The sequence below is a fragment of the Calcarisporiella thermophila genome (assembly GCF_041956535.1).
Source record: "Calcarisporiella thermophila strain CBS 279.70 unplaced genomic scaffold VTP21scaffold_1, whole genome shotgun sequence".
NCBI lineage: Eukaryota > Fungi > Calcarisporiellomycota > Calcarisporiellomycetes > Calcarisporiellales > Calcarisporiellaceae > Calcarisporiella > Calcarisporiella thermophila.
Window position 1 is genome coordinate 706,910 of NW_027192191.1, and position 16,027 is coordinate 722,936.

The 16,027-nt window shown below is 39.9% G+C and overlaps 5 protein-coding genes across 5 annotated transcripts; 2 read left to right on the forward strand and 3 right to left on the reverse strand.

Annotated features, from left to right (window-relative positions):
- Nucleotides 1–182: 182 nt before the first annotated feature.
- VTP21DRAFT_309 (uncharacterized protein) lies at nt 183–1,826 on the reverse strand (the record flags this gene model as incomplete). The annotated part of the gene is made up of 3 exons (XM_069393354.1): nt 183–818; nt 886–1,224; nt 1,332–1,826. The coding sequence occupies 3 exons, from the start codon at nt 1,824–1,826 to the stop codon at nt 183–185; spliced, it is 1,470 nt and encodes a 489-aa protein (XP_069256688.1).
- A 180-nt stretch (nt 1,827–2,006) lies between these two features.
- VTP21DRAFT_310 (uncharacterized protein) lies at nt 2,007–3,526 on the forward strand (the record flags this gene model as incomplete). Its single annotated transcript, XM_069393366.1, has 8 exons — nt 2,007–2,057; nt 2,130–2,211; nt 2,317–2,334; nt 2,405–2,649; nt 2,708–2,917; nt 2,983–3,126; nt 3,185–3,227; nt 3,291–3,526. 8 exons carry the CDS (start codon nt 2,007–2,009, stop codon nt 3,524–3,526), a joined length of 1,029 nt encoding a protein of 342 aa, XP_069256689.1.
- A 205-nt stretch (nt 3,527–3,731) lies between these two features.
- Nucleotides 3,732–8,479, reverse strand: VTP21DRAFT_311 (uncharacterized protein; the record flags this gene model as incomplete). The annotated part of the gene is made up of 23 exons (XM_069393377.1): nt 3,732–3,839; nt 3,913–3,968; nt 4,052–4,207; nt 4,267–4,750; nt 4,817–5,035; nt 5,097–5,223; nt 5,293–5,408; nt 5,477–5,536; nt 5,599–5,763; nt 5,823–6,001; nt 6,063–6,217; nt 6,285–6,426; nt 6,499–6,562; nt 6,640–6,950; nt 7,024–7,171; nt 7,232–7,382; nt 7,451–7,529; nt 7,591–7,733; nt 7,805–7,901; nt 7,973–8,156; nt 8,224–8,268; nt 8,338–8,364; nt 8,450–8,479. 23 exons carry the CDS (start codon nt 8,477–8,479, stop codon nt 3,732–3,734), a joined length of 3,246 nt encoding a protein of 1,081 aa, XP_069256690.1.
- A 203-nt stretch (nt 8,480–8,682) lies between these two features.
- On the forward strand, nt 8,683–9,773 carry VTP21DRAFT_312 (uncharacterized protein; the record flags this gene model as incomplete). The annotated part of the gene is made up of 2 exons (XM_069393388.1): nt 8,683–9,582; nt 9,648–9,773. The coding sequence occupies 2 exons, from the start codon at nt 8,683–8,685 to the stop codon at nt 9,771–9,773; spliced, it is 1,026 nt and encodes a 341-aa protein (XP_069256691.1).
- Nucleotides 9,774–10,056: 283 nt separating this feature from the next.
- VTP21DRAFT_313 (uncharacterized protein) lies at nt 10,057–12,164 on the reverse strand (the record flags this gene model as incomplete). Its single annotated transcript, XM_069393399.1, has 10 exons — nt 10,057–10,066; nt 10,127–10,221; nt 10,289–10,344; nt 10,433–10,616; nt 10,679–10,746; nt 10,814–10,920; nt 10,980–11,370; nt 11,428–11,475; nt 11,538–11,670; nt 11,739–12,164. The coding sequence occupies 10 exons, from the start codon at nt 12,162–12,164 to the stop codon at nt 10,057–10,059; spliced, it is 1,518 nt and encodes a 505-aa protein (XP_069256692.1).
- Between the last annotated feature and the right edge of the window lie 3,863 nt (nt 12,165–16,027).

Below are 16,027 nucleotides of genomic sequence, written 5' to 3' on the forward strand. Positions count from 1 at the left end.
GCAGGGTTCGGGGTCCAAATAAGAAATCGCTCTACGATAGAAGTTTTATAATGGAAAACGTGGGAGAGGGTGGGAAAGGAGGCGGCGACATGAGGGAAGGAGATATAAAAAGAGAAGAAATCTAATAAAAGTTCAATACAAGAAGAAGTTTTCGAAATCGTCATTGATACACGACTCTAAATTCACGAACACAAAAACTTGTGGTTTCCATAAAACTCCAGCATTGGATTCTCGCCGGACCGCGTGCTTGTTCTCTCTAGATCGGCATACCGCTCCAAAAACTCTCTGTGGGTCATGATCTTGATGGTCGAGTCGGCTTGGGAAGGGCGGCACACCAGATGGTATATGTCGCGCATCAGCTCGAAGTTGGTGGGGAAGAAGATATCGAACCATCCCGGTTGCACCATGTAGGTGGAACAGGGCACCATGGTGCGTCGATATCTTGTCTGAACTACGGGCGCATCAACTCCCTGTATTGTGTCAGGGAGCCGGTCAAAATCCGATATTAAAAGACGATGCTGCGGGAAGTGCTCGCGCAGATTCTCGAGGAACAGAAGCAGTTTCGTGGGCAAAAATTCCGCCTCGGTCATATTAGGTGCAAACGGGAGTTTGGATCGCAGCCGCCGCATAAACCGGTTATGTAGCACGGGTGTACGGTAGAGGGTTTGGCGGCGAAGGGAAAGGTACCGATGGATAAGGGGGTCGTGGAGCGGCTCGTAGAATTCATGGTAATCGCCAGACTCGTCAATCGCAACCATGCCTTGGTATGGCGCCTCAGTATCTGCGTCATACCGCAATAAGTCGTGGGCGAAGTTATCCTTGAGCCACATATGGTGTTAGTCCAGGCGGGGCTTAAGCCAGTACAAATCTAAATAAAGCACTTACAATCACTTCCATGGCCAAAAAGAAACATGGGTCCGGAACGTATATGTCCCAATCAAATATGGAGCGATTGATGATCTCGACACAATGGTGGCGGTTAAGCACACCACGGATATCATGCCGCGTCGCCTGTCGCTCTGCGAGTTTCGAGCTAATTTCGATGATTTTGTAACGCGTCCGCTCGTACACTGACGGCTCGTGTCGTTGAATGTAGTCGAGAATGTTAAGCATAAGCGTACCGTTACCTGCACCAATCTCGTAGATCACCAGGTCACGGTGAGGGTATAGGTTGAGTTTATATTCAGTGACCATATATTTTGCTAATGCGTATCCGTACCAAGGCTATATAATTAAGCAAAAATGCACATATATATATATATATATACGTCGATTAGCTCTTAAGTTATCGCAACCACTTTTGAATATGATGGAAACGGGCATTCAATTACTTTAAAGAGTTCGGTGGGAGTATGCCAAACTTGTCTTGCTATATCATCCGTTTCATCCACATCATCCTCAATTTCTTGATATTTCCTACTTAATAATCGCATAAATGCATTATTGTCCCGCAAACCGTTGAAATCGAAATCTGTCTCAGGAGAGAAAATGACCGCTTGTTTCGAGAAATAGCCATAGTGCGGGTTATAGAGGGAATCGTCGATAAAGTCGCGAACAAGCATTTTAACCTGCGTAGGAGGTGTTTTGAAATGTGCAGCCTGACTTGCCGTGAGTGCAGGATAATCGATGTTAGTTGATTTCGAAGGGCTCTCAAAATCGATTAGAGAATTCCAGTGCCAGTTAGAAGCCACCACAGGCGTAGTAACGATGCAGCGCTGGAACAGCATCGGCCGCCGTCGACATGAAGTGAACGCGTTATGCTTTAAAATAGGTAAATGGCGATGGATTGTTGGCGTTACTCTCGCCGTAATTAGGATCGGCCGCATCTCGGCAAGGAGGATCTGCTTTCGTCGTAAATCGCACGATCAACTGTTTAGTAACTCTCGAAATGACAATCTGGCTACGTCACCTCTAATTGCACTAAGTTTGCGAATTATTGGGCAATATGGGTCGCGAACTCAGGTTCTCGGCGGTTGACATCTTGACTCAGAGCTTCGCTCTTGAAAATGTGTCGACTTCTTTTATATAAGGGGAAAGCACCCATTCAGCTGGCACATGTAAGAAGTTTTGAATAATTATGTGTTCTGTGTTCTTGAGTAAAAGAATTCATAATACGCTTTCTTACATAGCTGTTAACTAAGCCCGCACACTCTATTATTACTCAGTCTTTTGACTCCCGATTGCGCCTTGACAAGCGACGGCCTATCAATGGTGAGAATGGGCAATCTTGAGCTATCAATGTTTTATTTTAACTGGGACATATTAACGGGTTTTCATTTTCTTGAATATTGTATTTTAATTCATATTATATTAAAGGCGACGGATTCGGAGTTGGTAAGTTGACATGAGATACCCCATTGTTCTCATATGCAAGTTTTAACTACTCTTCATAATGTGGTGGTAGGTTGGTACGACACAAATGCCGAGACTGATGATGAGATTGGCAATTCTCCTTGCATTTTCACATCAGTAACGCCTGCATGGAATAATCAAAATCTTCAACGTCTCTGTGAAAAGATTAAATCGCCTCTGGTGTTCGCACATGTGCGTGCGAGCACCGCTACATCTGTTTCGGAGACAAATTGTCATCCCTTCAATTACAATAGACTAATGTTCATGCATAATGGCCATATCGCCGAATTCCGCAAGGTATGCATTTGTTTTCGAATATTTTTATTTATATAACTATACCCTTGCTCCTCTTTAGATTAAGAGAAAGCTTACCGTATCCTTGAGGGACGAGCTCTTTTTGTTTGTGCAAGGCAATACCGACTCTGAGTGGGCTTTTGCTCTGTTCCTCGATCAACTGGAGAATCCGGGGTCCGATGAGCCTTTTAGCTACGAGGCTCTAAAAGATGCTATGTTGAAGACGATTGCGCTGATTAACAAGTGGTCGGAGGAGGAGAACATCACAGAGGTATATAGAGCAAAATTTAGGCTATCCTATTGGACACTAATAATTGATTTAAAACGGCATATCAGCCTTCATTGCTAAACTTTGCTGTAACCGACGGATGCACCGTTGTATGCACTCGCTACATTAATAGCAGGACGGAGGAAGCTGCTTCTCTTTATTTCTCCTCTGGTACACGGTTCGAAGAGTATAAGCCCGGACGGTATCGGATGGTAGTTTAATTTTTTGAGTGCCCATCCAAATCTTATATTGATTTGAATTCAAATTTAGATCAAAGCAGACAAGCGTGAGGATATTGTTGTAGTCGCATCTGGTATGCTTGCATCTCTCAGCTCTAGGTTTACATGCCACTAATACGCTCACTTGAACCCTGTAGAGCCCCTTACATTTGAAAAGGCCGACTGGCTTGCCATTCCAACCAACAGCTGTCTCGTAATCACCCCCCGACTCAACGTATTACTCTTCCCCGTGCATGATCAGTTCTCTTCCGAGATGTCCTCTGCCCCGCGAAGTTCCAAGCTAGCCATGCAAGAAAAGGCACTGGCCAATGGGATAATTGCTTCGCCCTCTTCAATTGATACCATTCCACTCTCTCCCCAAATGCTTGCATAGTTTATCCCTCTTCTCTACTTTAATTCCATCGTCCACAATTATATTTGAAGAGCGCGTTTTCCTGTGTTACCCTCATCCTCACTCCCCACTCAAGACAGCTTTTTCGGATTTGCATTTTATTGGTAATATATAACAATGGATGCCTTTATTTTTCAGAGTCTCTAGGTGATGATATTTGTGATGGCCTCATGAGTCTAATGACAGTTTATACAAAATAAAGCTTCGTCAATTGTTTCATTCGTAGCTTTGTGCGGCATATTGGGCATGTCTCTTGATGCTCGAACCAGCGCAACCAACATTCGTAACAACAAACCTATTTCATCAAACAAGCCAAATCGATTTTCGAACTTTGTGCATAATGAAGAGGAGAAAGTCTCAATACTTACGTGGTTGCACTTGGAAATGAAGGGAGTTTTTAGCGACCCGTGGCAGATAACGCACACTTTTTTATAGAGTTGAAGTAGAAAATTGATCAGTCAATAGGCAAACCAGCAGAAAAAAATAAAGAAAAGTTGAATCTCTTACTAGGTGCTTTGTCAAATTCTGTCATATTTCCCTCGCGGAATACAGATAGAGGAGGGTCAGCTTGTGTGAGAGGAACTTCTGAGGTGCGTAGCCGCTTCGAGCTGGGTTCTTCCGCATGAGAATTCTGTGGAGCAAGGCTAGCCTTCATTACCGCTTCTATGAAAAAAGTTTGTCATGGGTTATTTAGAAAATCCATTCCAAGCAAAATAGATTACCGTGATCGGCTAACACTCTTTCAAAAAGGCCGGCATGCTTACGAGGAACGTAAGGAGCAAACCCCGCCAGTAATTTTAGGCTCATTATTTCTTCTTTCTCGGCTTCGCTCCTGGCATCCACCTTTGCAAACAAATCAATCATTTTATCCAGCATCTCCTCAAAACCTAATTGCTTCGTCTTTGTGTCTTTTAGTAGCTTTTGAAAGACGCTATACTCCTCGGGAGTCAACACAGCCTTTACCCGGTCAATATATGCACGCGCCTCCTGTTTTTGAGCTGTGGGGTATAGTAACGGAGAGTTTGGCGAGGGGCTGGGTGAGGGTGAACGGAATCCATCAAGCACAGCAGAATCGGTAGGGGGGCGTTGCGGGAGAGCAGGAGGTTTATTTGATGAATTAGGGTTTTCAAATGCGCTCCTGTGCCGGCGGACTGAGTTCGGAAGAGGGGGAAGAGGAGGGAGTGCTGCCCCATTGGGCCGTTCTGCCTAAAGTAAAGGATACACTCATAAGTGAGACTGTGCGGATACGTAATCTCGATCGATATCCCTTACTTGATATTCGTGGAGTGCATCCAGCAATGATGCAAGCCGCTTCTTTGCACGAGGTTCATGTGATGCTTCCTCGCCGAAATTTGGCATTGAGTGGTTTCTTTTTTGCTTGCGGATGCCCCGAAGTCCGTCGTCGTCTTCATCATAGGCAGGCAGGCGAGATTCATTTTCCATCGTAATCTTGACTTCGGTGGATTCCTGAGAAGGCAAATCTACCAGACTCTTTATAAAGAATAGGTCTAGTTCGACACTATGTTCGGCTTTATCATGCTAAAACTCCTACCTGTGCCTTCTCCATTCGCTTGAAGAATTTTGTGAGATGGCCCTGTGCTTCTCCAAATTGATTGTATACCTTAACGAATGGCCGTACCCAAACGGGGAGTTGACTTATACTAGCAGCAGAGGAAAACCTAAAGGGAACAACATAATCGATGTGAAAGAGGCTAAAGTTGTCTTTTAAATAAGCTATTGTTTCTTACCTTTCATCACAGAGCAAAATAGCACCATAGTCGTTCTTGTGGCGAATGACTCTTCCAATTGCCTGATTAACCGCCCGCGCTGCCTGCTGTTTGTACCATTCTTGACCAGAGAGTGTCTATTATCTGGAAACAATTAGGTATATCACCCCAAATAGAAAATTAGCAAGATGCATGATCACTCTACCGTACTTCCAGGTGTGCCCTTGTGGTGCATCTCGTTGAGGTATTGTTTTTTCAGAATGACCTACTCAAAGATAGCATCTATTATCTCACTCATCTATCTGATCTTCACAAACCGCAATTTACTTTTGGGTCTCTTGCGGCTGGATATGGCAGGCCTGTAATCACGACCGCTCGGGCCCTTGAATCTGCAAAGTCTAATCCTTCTGAAACCTTTCCCCGGCACACTGCGAAAAGAACCGCACCATTTCGGCCCTTTTCCTCGATAGCCTTATAAAATTCATTCATTATCTGGACTTAAGAACGCGATTAGTCCATCGGGATGCGAAGAGAAAAGTGGTCCTTCTCACCGAACCAAACTCTTGTTTATTTTTAGATTCGACCACGGGTCGCTTAAAAGACTTGATCCGCTCCCAAATACTTTTCTGTCCGGCTTTGGCCTGGTGCCAATTTTGCATACACCCTTGTAACACCCCATAGGAGGGGAAGAATACGAGAAGTCCATCAGGAACAATTCTACTAATGTTAACTGCGATGTTTGTTAAATGCACTGGTTGAAAGAAAACCCCTGGAAACGTGAGAGACGATACCTAATAGATTTCCGAGGTCTGTCTGATAGTCAGCATTCTCTCGCAAGGTAAATGAGGAATTCAATTGGCAGCCAGCAGGACCATGTGTAATCACCCCAACAAACGCCTGTTCTGGCTGAATTACGTGAGGATTTTCTAAGCGCACGTTAAAATCGCTAATAAAGGTTTAAAACTAAGGTCTTAATCTTTATGGCATTATTTATAATACTCATTGGTACAGACATGTGTAATTCGGAGGCTAACGGCCCCAAAGGAGAAAGTGTCCCGCTAGTAAGAATGATTGATCGAACTTTATTATCTCTATCTTTCATATCCATCATTGCAACGCCAGGACTAAAGCACCAGTAGCTAAGTTTCTTCTCGACTAATGAAGCAGAAAGAAAATATTCATTATTCATTTGTAGCAATATATAAAGCGGTTTCCATTGTGCACTACCTAGTCTTTTTTTGCTCGGTTGGGATAAGCTACTATGAGGATGCTTTTCTCTCTGAATGTGAACCTGCATGAAAGCGAGATGATGTAGCCTGGTGGGATTAGCGAGCAAATCTCGCCTATAAATTAGTGTATGGAACATACCTTGTAAAATTTGGAAAAAGCCATGTGGCTATTCTCGTGTGCAAATAACGATGGGTTAAACACTTGCTTAAGGGCTGTCATGAATCTGCTCAGTGCTCCTTGGTGGTTCACTTTCCGTCCGAGTAGTTCAGCATCATTAGCGAGAGTAACCATGGCAGCCTCAAGTCCTTTATAGAGGAATTCCACCGATTGAAAATTGATGCGTAATCGCTCAAAAAGCTCATATATGAATGCGCCCGGTTTAGTGACTTCTTGTGTAGCAGTTGGAAGTTCAATCCGATCAATTTGCTCTTGGAAATTAAGCAACAAAGCTACAATGTAGATCAAATTATTAGAAAAATTAAAAATTCACATTCCTGAAAAATAATCCAATAGTTCATTTACCTTTGAGCAGAGCAAAATCATTGGCTCCATAATCACCTTGATATGTTGGTAGAGACGTGATATCAATGCATATCTGGACCTCCTCAACACATTGCTCTAGATCTGTGTGTCCAATCTCAAAGGATGTTGATTCACCGCAAGAACTCTCCTATTGTTTAAAAGCTTATTAATCCTACTAAAGTAGCATAGGCTTGGCTTGATAACGTACAAGATTGTGCGCCTCATCAAATATAAGTATAGAGTTACGGATATCAATATTTTGTGCAATTCTTGCTGAAGCATCCACCAAGTAGTTATAAGGAAGAAATATGATATCTGCCTTTGATAAATTTTCTCGGGACAAGTAGTATGGGCATGCTCTAATAGAAAGAATAAGAGGAATTAATAATTATTGAGCAGAGCCAGCGCTAGTGAGTGTTAGTTTTACCTTCGTGTTCTTCCAAATTGAACGAGATCTTCAATGTCCATCACACCATCCTCAATACGAGGATCTGTCTTCACTTCAACTAGATTACGATTTAGTTAGTAATAGTGCTCAATATCAATATGAACTGCTGGAAAATGTACCGGTTAAATTCAAATAAAATTCGCAGGTTTTTCGTTGTACCATCTGCCGGCATACTGCTGACCTGGTTGCGTTCGAATTATGCTTCATTACCTTAGAATTTATGCACATTTGGTCTCTTGACCCTAGAACACACATCTTTGGCCTTGGATTTATAGAGAATGTGGGTTATAATATGTCTCAAACCATGAGGATATAATGGCCAAATATCAATACCGATATCCGGTGTTTTTCAATTCTCGGACGGCCTGAGAGAGTTGAGAATGGGTTCTAGAAGCATAGAGAATTTTTGGGGGCTCCCTCGTGAAATCCTCTTTTTATACGAAAATTAACAATTAGAAATAGCTGCACTTGGAAAAGCTAATGAGATGTTTCATTTTTAACCTAGAGAAGGGTTAGTAGTAACAGACTTGTCAAGTTGTCCCGCCACCTCAGAAACGTCAGAGTCCTGCGACTCCAATGCAAGTCGCCTTCTTTGCAGATAAGCTTCTCTCCATGCCAGTGTTGCACATAAAAGGCAAAGTGTCTTTCCTGTTCCCGTCGGACTCTCCATTAATGCGTTTTCTCCCTATGTGATTTATCAGCGCATATAGGTTAAGGGGAAACGTAAACAGCCAGATCAAATCAATTCTTACCGCTTGCAGAGCCATAATCACCTTTTCCATGAAATGTTTTTGAACCTGTAAATTGCAAGTATGAGGGATGAGCACAATTTGAAGGAAAGATAGAGTACATTTGCAATCCTTTACCTCATAGGCTTCGTACGGGAACTGTACCTAGGTAAATTTTTTTCCAATCGAAATGAAAGCATTAGTGATGGAATAAAAATGTGGCAATTATACAAATCAAATCCACTTCTACCTGTACGCCTCGAATGTTATACTGAGGCATGGTCCCAGTTCTTATTTAGCATTCGTGATCGCGATTATTGAACACGAAGAGGACGCGTAAAAAGAGTAAAATTTAAGATTAATGATACTATTGAATAGGATATGACTATGTTGTACGAATTATAATATAATTTCTCTTCGAAATAGGTTAGAGCCAGCTGGCCTCAACCTCGCCCCACTTGTTCCTGAATCAATAAAAAAAAAATGCGGTTGTTGCTGCTCGCATGCTCGCTACTACTCTCGATAATTTCAGTTTGCTTTGCTTATATTCCGCTTACCGATGATGCACTTCGCACGCTTGTTAATCGCTCCAACATACAGCGGCTCTCTGTCGATAATACCCAAGTTAACTCATTTCTATCGCCACTCCTAATTCCACGAGTTTCAGGAACGGAAGGCAATAAGCAAGTGCGTGCTTTCCTTGTCTCTCAGCTACAAAATTTGGGGTGGAAAGTTGAGCTTGACCAATTCAATGACACGACCCCAGTTGGTAGAGTCGAATTTGCAAATATTATTGCGACCCTCGGCCAAGGGCAAAAGCGCCTTATTGTAGCAGCTCACTATGACTCGAAGCCAATGGAAGGCGGCACTTTTATCGGTGCAACTGACTCATCTGTGCCGTGTGCAATCATATTGGATATGGCCAGCACGCTCACCGATATTTTGACTAAATCTCCGAAACTCAACGAAACTGCATTACAAATAGTATTCTTTGATGGAGAGGAAGCATTCCTCCAATGGGATCCGCCTAGAGATGCAATCTATGGCGCACGACACTTGGCTTCCAAATGGGCTGATTCTTCTCAGCTTCAGAACATCAATGCTCTCGTACTACTGGACCTACTTGGAGCTGCTCAACCACATATTCCTAGCTTACAGCCCTCCACCGCCAAACTATTTGCCAATATGTCTGCAGTAGAAATTCGTATGCGACAGCTAGGCTTGCTTGCAGCGCCAGGGCAGAGCAAGTACTTAGTACCCGATTCAATGAATAACATGGCCGGGTCTTCAATCCAAGATGACCACACACCCTTCCTCGAGAGAGGGGTCCCCATCATGCATTTAATCCCGGTGCCATTTCCTGATACTTGGCACACTTTTCAGGTATGTCTTCCACTTCTTGATCTGACACCTTTATTACTTCGTTTTATTGATTTTGACCCCACTAGGATAATGCTCAAAATCTCGACCCTATTGCTATACAAAATTGGGCCGTTCTCCTTCGCGCATTTGTTGCCGAATACATGGACCTTGACAATGCGATTGCACCTTTAAATAAACGTGATGAGCTTTAAGCAAATACAACGGCCTTGTTATATTTATTTCACCTTGATTTGAGTTTATATCTTTCGTAGTTACTCTGATATTCCGAAATATATTTAATAAAGAGGCCAATAGAAAACATTTGTTAAACTAACTAAATAAGATCGGTGGTAGCAGTGGTGTTGCAAGTACACACACATACATATAGAAGTAATTGTACATGAACATAGAAGAGAGAGAAAAATAAGACTACAGAAATCAGCGGGGTAAAATGGGGATATTGCAATGGATCGCACCTCCACGTCTTCGATATGATCAGGGCAATCTATTTCAAAATGAACATTAGTTATGTAAGCAATGGAGAGCAGATTAAAAACACTTATACAGTTGATCCAAATCATTTTCGTTTAGCGAAGTGCGACAAAAGGGGCATCTCCCCTGTGTTTTGACTACCGCAGTAAAACAATCGTAGCAAGATATCTATAATTCCGACGCAAGATTAATATTCTCAAGAAAAGCATTTAATCTTGGTAAATCGAAAACTTACGTGTAGGCATTTGGAGATGGTTGGTATTCCATCCGAAGAAAAGCAAATATCGCAAACTAATTGACCCAAGTTAATACATTTGTGTTCAATTCCCACAGACACTTTCTATTATCTTTGTAAACTTAAATAAACTGATAAATTTACCCCACTCCTCCATACACGATGCATTTTTCTTATCATTTGTGTTGATTGAAGGAGACTCGACAATTGAAGGTGTCTCAACGGGTGACACTAGCGAGACCTGGCATCCTGGCAAGATATTTGTGATTGAGTAGAGATGATAAATCCACTCTCTAGCCTCTTCTCGCCTTTCAGTCCGAAAAATGTGCTAGAAATAAATTATAGATAGTTTTAGAGTAATAAATGGAATGAGATAGGATCAATTCTTACATTTTTACTCGTATTCAAAAAATTGACCAATTTCTCGGTTATCACGAATGAAAACCCTCCAAGTACATCTTAAGGAAAATGGAAAATATAACACCTCTTGAGATACAACTGTATACGAAGCTAACAATTACGTACCAATTTTGCAATTCGGAATAAATAGTGAATGTTTTGGCTCCTGCATGGTGTAAAATCGAGGCGCCTTAAATTCGTAGAAGAAGCCTAAAGGAGTAAGTAGACCGATTCTACAATTGGAAATATAAGAAAGGCTCGAGCCATTTCAATAGTATACAAAAAAGCACACCTTGGTTTCATTTTCAGCATCGATTTTTTCTCTAATTCCCCTGAATATAGAGGAGTAACTGCAAAATGATTTTGATAAGGATATTTAAAATCGTCTACTGTTCGGAGAGGAATGCCTGGGTCAAGAAAGTTAGTTGCGTTTCGTTCTGCAAAAGTGGTCCACTCTTCACCGGCATTAGAGCGAAGGTCTACAATTGTTGCCGTCTTTTTGGATAGGGCGGTACGAACAGAGCTGATTTGAGGGATAAACTCGGTCATCCATATTTGTACAATGTCAAAGAGGCGGAGGTAGATATGGATATCAACCTCGGAAAGGTTATGTTGCCAGTTGAGGAGCGATTCAATTGTACTGCTCTCTTCGTCCACCAGCCGTTGAAGCTTTCTTTTTATATCTATCAAATACAATTAGCCAATCACATATTAACTATAAATATAGACACATCCTATACCCAGGTTGATAAGACATGGATCATTTTGATAATCTCGTTTTCCCTCGTCTGTATTTAAAGTATGATTAAAACTAGAGATATAATAAAATAAAGAATGAAGGAGATATTACGAAGTGTCCCTATTTGTGAAATACTACTAGTAAGGTGAAGTATCCTGTTGTAAGTTTGGTGCCGTAGGGTGATCAAATTATTGGATATGCTAGTGTCGCGTTGTATAGCAACTATTTTGCTTTCCACAAACAACTAAACATAAAATTTATAAGTACGGTGCATAACGGACAGCCCATTGATACGCAATATATATTGCAGACCTTAAGACGAGTCAATTCCTCGGCACACATTTTCAAACTAACGAGAATCTTGGTATGATGTCTTGACATATCCTCTAAAGATTGACTCAGGGTCGTACATAATTCCAATATTCCACCTTGTGGTATAAAATTCGAAGCCATATTTGCAGTAAGTGTCATCTGTTTAATTGAAAGTTGTAAATTTTGCACGGTCATCTCATGGGCGTCTGCCTGCACATTAAAATGTTCAATAAAACGTTCGATAAGAACCCTCCAAGTAGCAAGACGATTAATCATTAAATCGGCTGGATGTATTTCATTCGTGTCGTTGTTTTCATATGGAGGCTCAAACAAACGTGAGCGATAAATTCGGTCAATATTTTCTCGTTGCTGATTTTGAGCGAACATAAGATCTTCATCACTATAACGGTTAGAGATGGAAGTCATTAAGGGTAACTGGTAGCTTGAAGTGAGTGAATAAGAAATTAATGAAGAAATAGCAGGAGGGTATATCGTAGGATCTACTAAAAAAGGGGGAACTTCTGGCGGTGTTGAGCTAAATTAGAAAAATTATGCTGGTGGCAATATTTATCCAAGTTCTATAATTGGAACAACACGTGGCTGAGGTTTCTCTCAGTCTTATTCTCATTGTGGCTAAGGTACTCAATAAACCGAACAAACAGTTGTCGTTAAGAGTAATCTCTGAGAAAGTAGAATACACATCAATATATTGCTAGATATTGGCTTCACAAAACTAAAACAAAAAATCAAATAATAGTATATCAGCGGAGGATGAATTTTTTAGATATCATTCCTATTTACAAGCACCTTAATACTCAGCTTTTTAATATTTTGGTGAAAAATCTTTAAAGCTTGGAAAATAGCTATGAAAAATAACTGTCTCTTTTCTACCTTGTATTAGTATAAAATATTATTGATATACTTTAAGAGATGAAAGATAAGAGAATAAAGAATAACATCTTAATTTCTTTAGTAAGTATTTAAGTTAACGTGGCACATCTCTTTTACGCGGACACGAAAATATTTGGTAGGTCTTCATATGCTCACAGTATTACTTGTATACTGTCGAAGAAATTTCCTAAGTCGGAAATGGTCCGATAAACTCCGGGCACCTTTAGTTGCTAATGATTCTCCAGAGATATTGGTACCAATTTTAAATGAATCATCACGACCTTTTCAAGTTCGCATAAATTTAAATAAACATTCATTACAAAGATAAATTACTTTATTATATAGCGAGTTACGCATGTGGATCCCAAATTAAAATATTCGTAATATTATCCGCATCATTAATAAATATTGTATTGCTTCATTCCATAATACCTAGGTTAATCCACTTCGATCCAACCTGACACATCGTTGCTACTACATATAATATCGACATACACTATAATTCGAATTACTCTAATGTAATTATGATAATTAAACTAAAAAAAATCCATAAAAATAGAGATAACTGGTAAAATATTAAATCAATGAAAAAAATCGGTTTATATACTGCAAAAAATAATAAAGAGTGCTGATTAAAAATGGCCACTGCGTATAATTTACTCGATGTCAATTTTTGCTCCACACACATGAACTTGCTGAGTTATTTAGGATATAATTTAACGAAAAAATAAGCTATGGTGGGGGAGGAGGACTTTGATGGGATTATTTTTGGATGTAACTACAAGCTATAATGGATAATGGTCCGCTTCACTTGGAATGAAGGCGCTCGAATTTAAAAAGTAAACTTCACTGTGTAAAAGCTTTGACCAATCAATTTTTCCAATCCTTCTGTCTAATTCTTTGCAGAATCAAATTTTAACGATGGTGTTACATTGCCTAACTATATTATTACTTGGAGAAGTAGAATCCAAAAGATATAGTAAATTTGCAGGATCAGATAGTTTTATTAAAAATACTATTCACCTCGCATTTATGGATAGTTTTGTAAAGAAATATCAATTAAGTGAAAAGACATACTGAGACTCCAATACCTTTATATTATCTATAATTCAATATTGCATATATAAAATCTAAGAATAAAGTTATTATCAAAGTAGTCGCTGAAATAAGAAAATCTGAAACTAATGAATACAAAAAGTATGCAATGTTATACGGAAAGTCAGTCTTTTTGTTCTTTGAGATTTTCGTGAATTGGTTTATATTTCTTGAATTCCAAATGTGCAGGTTATTTTACCACATTGTAGTTTCTCATATACCTGGCTATGACTCGGTATTGATACTATTTACACTACATGAGAAGAAATATAATTAGCGCACTGATTATACTCTATAAATCCCAAAACAAAGTGTAAGTATCCACGAGTATATATCATATTTGTGGGTATACAAAGTTTTTGTTCTAGTGAAAAAAATTATAACTTAAAATGAAAGATATAAAATAATCTTATGGTATAAGCAAATTATACCATTGATCAAACTTCAATCTTAGACTAGATAGGTAGGTGGAGAGATGATCAATGTTTTCGAGAATTTTGAACTAACACTTATTATTGCAATTCCAAGATATAGTTATATATAAAAATATGCAGTTCACGATAACGAGAACCGAACTCGCTCTGAATTTTTCGTCAATTGCATGCGCGGTTCTAATGATGATACTTGTTGTTTGGCTTCGATACATGCAACCACAAGTAACAAGGAGCATATCATTTAAGCTCAGTTTTTGGATTGGCCTTGCCGATGCACTTTTTCGTAGTTTTTATGTCATTCGTATGGCTACCGATTTTTTAGATGCAATTCTGCCTTATGATATCTGGTTTTGCCGTATTCTCCTCTGGTCTTTCATTTTCTTTCCTATGTGGTTTTCTTTACTCACAGTCAGCATCGCTTTCGACCTCCAACTCTCAGCTTTCCACAAACACATTAATATTGCTCGGTATCAAAAGTGGTATCTTCCGATATCCACTCTTGTCCCATTCATATTGTCAACCCCTTACCTTTTCTATGGCAATGCTTGGTGGGATGAACACAAAGTAACTACTGAGTTTTTATTTTATTCCATTATCAACTTAATACGGTTAACGCTAAACTATATTCTAATTTCATAGAAATTTATAAACACAGATTGGCCCTCTGATGTTAACATAGCTTGGATAGTATTGTTCAACATCGTTGTATTCAGCGGAATTCTCTATTCTTTCACTGTTATTGTTATCTGCGCAAAAATGGTTTTCCGCATTGTTTTAGATTCAAAGCGGAAAAGGTTTCGACGTACCGACCAAAATCGCAATAGAGACCGCCTTGTGATGATGTCTATAATAAGGCTCCTAGGGTATCCACTAGTACTCATTGTAATAATGCCATCCGAATGTATACTTACAATTCTCTTTGCGGTTAATGCTCGCTATACGCCGATTGGAGAATCAACGGCACGAGCAAAAGCGATATTGTCTGGGATGCAAGGTATCCTTAGCTTTATCATTTTTCTCTTCAACCCATCCCTCTCGGCAGCACTTGGAGAATTTTTCTTCTCAAAAAATCGGAAAAATTCGCACTCTAAATCGCAGAGTATATCAAATGCATCCACAAGATTCCATGGTGCCGATACATTGCTCCATTTGGAATTGGGAGTAGGGAGAAATTCCGGCATTAGAAGGGACCAACATATAGAAGAGGTGTCTTTAGCTAAGTCTTTTCGACGCGTTAAATTCTTAAATACCAAAGGACAGCAATGCAGTAATGAACGTTTAACAAAAGATACTAGAGTTCAGTTGCAGAAAAAACCTTCAATTACACTTAAATCCCGTCAGTATAAACCAGTTTTTTCTCCATCAGACATCCCAGATCAACAGTTCAATAGCAATGGAAACAAATGGATTTTGGGGAGACGATTTTGTGATGCCAAAGGTAAGTTGTGCATCGAATTTTATGAATGAAAATAAGTAATTTCAAATTTATAACAGAGATACACTACATTTTGCCAAATGATGAGGAGGAGATAGACCGATTAATTAATTTACATTATTTTCTTCGGTAAGCGTTCCCGTTCCGACCATTAAAAAAATACCTAAATTCACTAGTACTTTCTTGTATAGACTTATTTTTAATAATTGCAATTTCCTTTCTCCTGTACAAACTATTTTAAAAAATGGAGCTATGGTACTGGACGTTGGGTAAGTATCTCAATTGAATTGCGCCCAATTGCTTTTCACCTATTGGCTTATATTAGATGCGGGCCTGGAGCATGAACAATGGAGATGGCTACAGTGTATCCAAGTAGCCACTTTTACGGAATAGACATATGCGAAATGTATCCATCGCACATTGTCCCTGAAAAC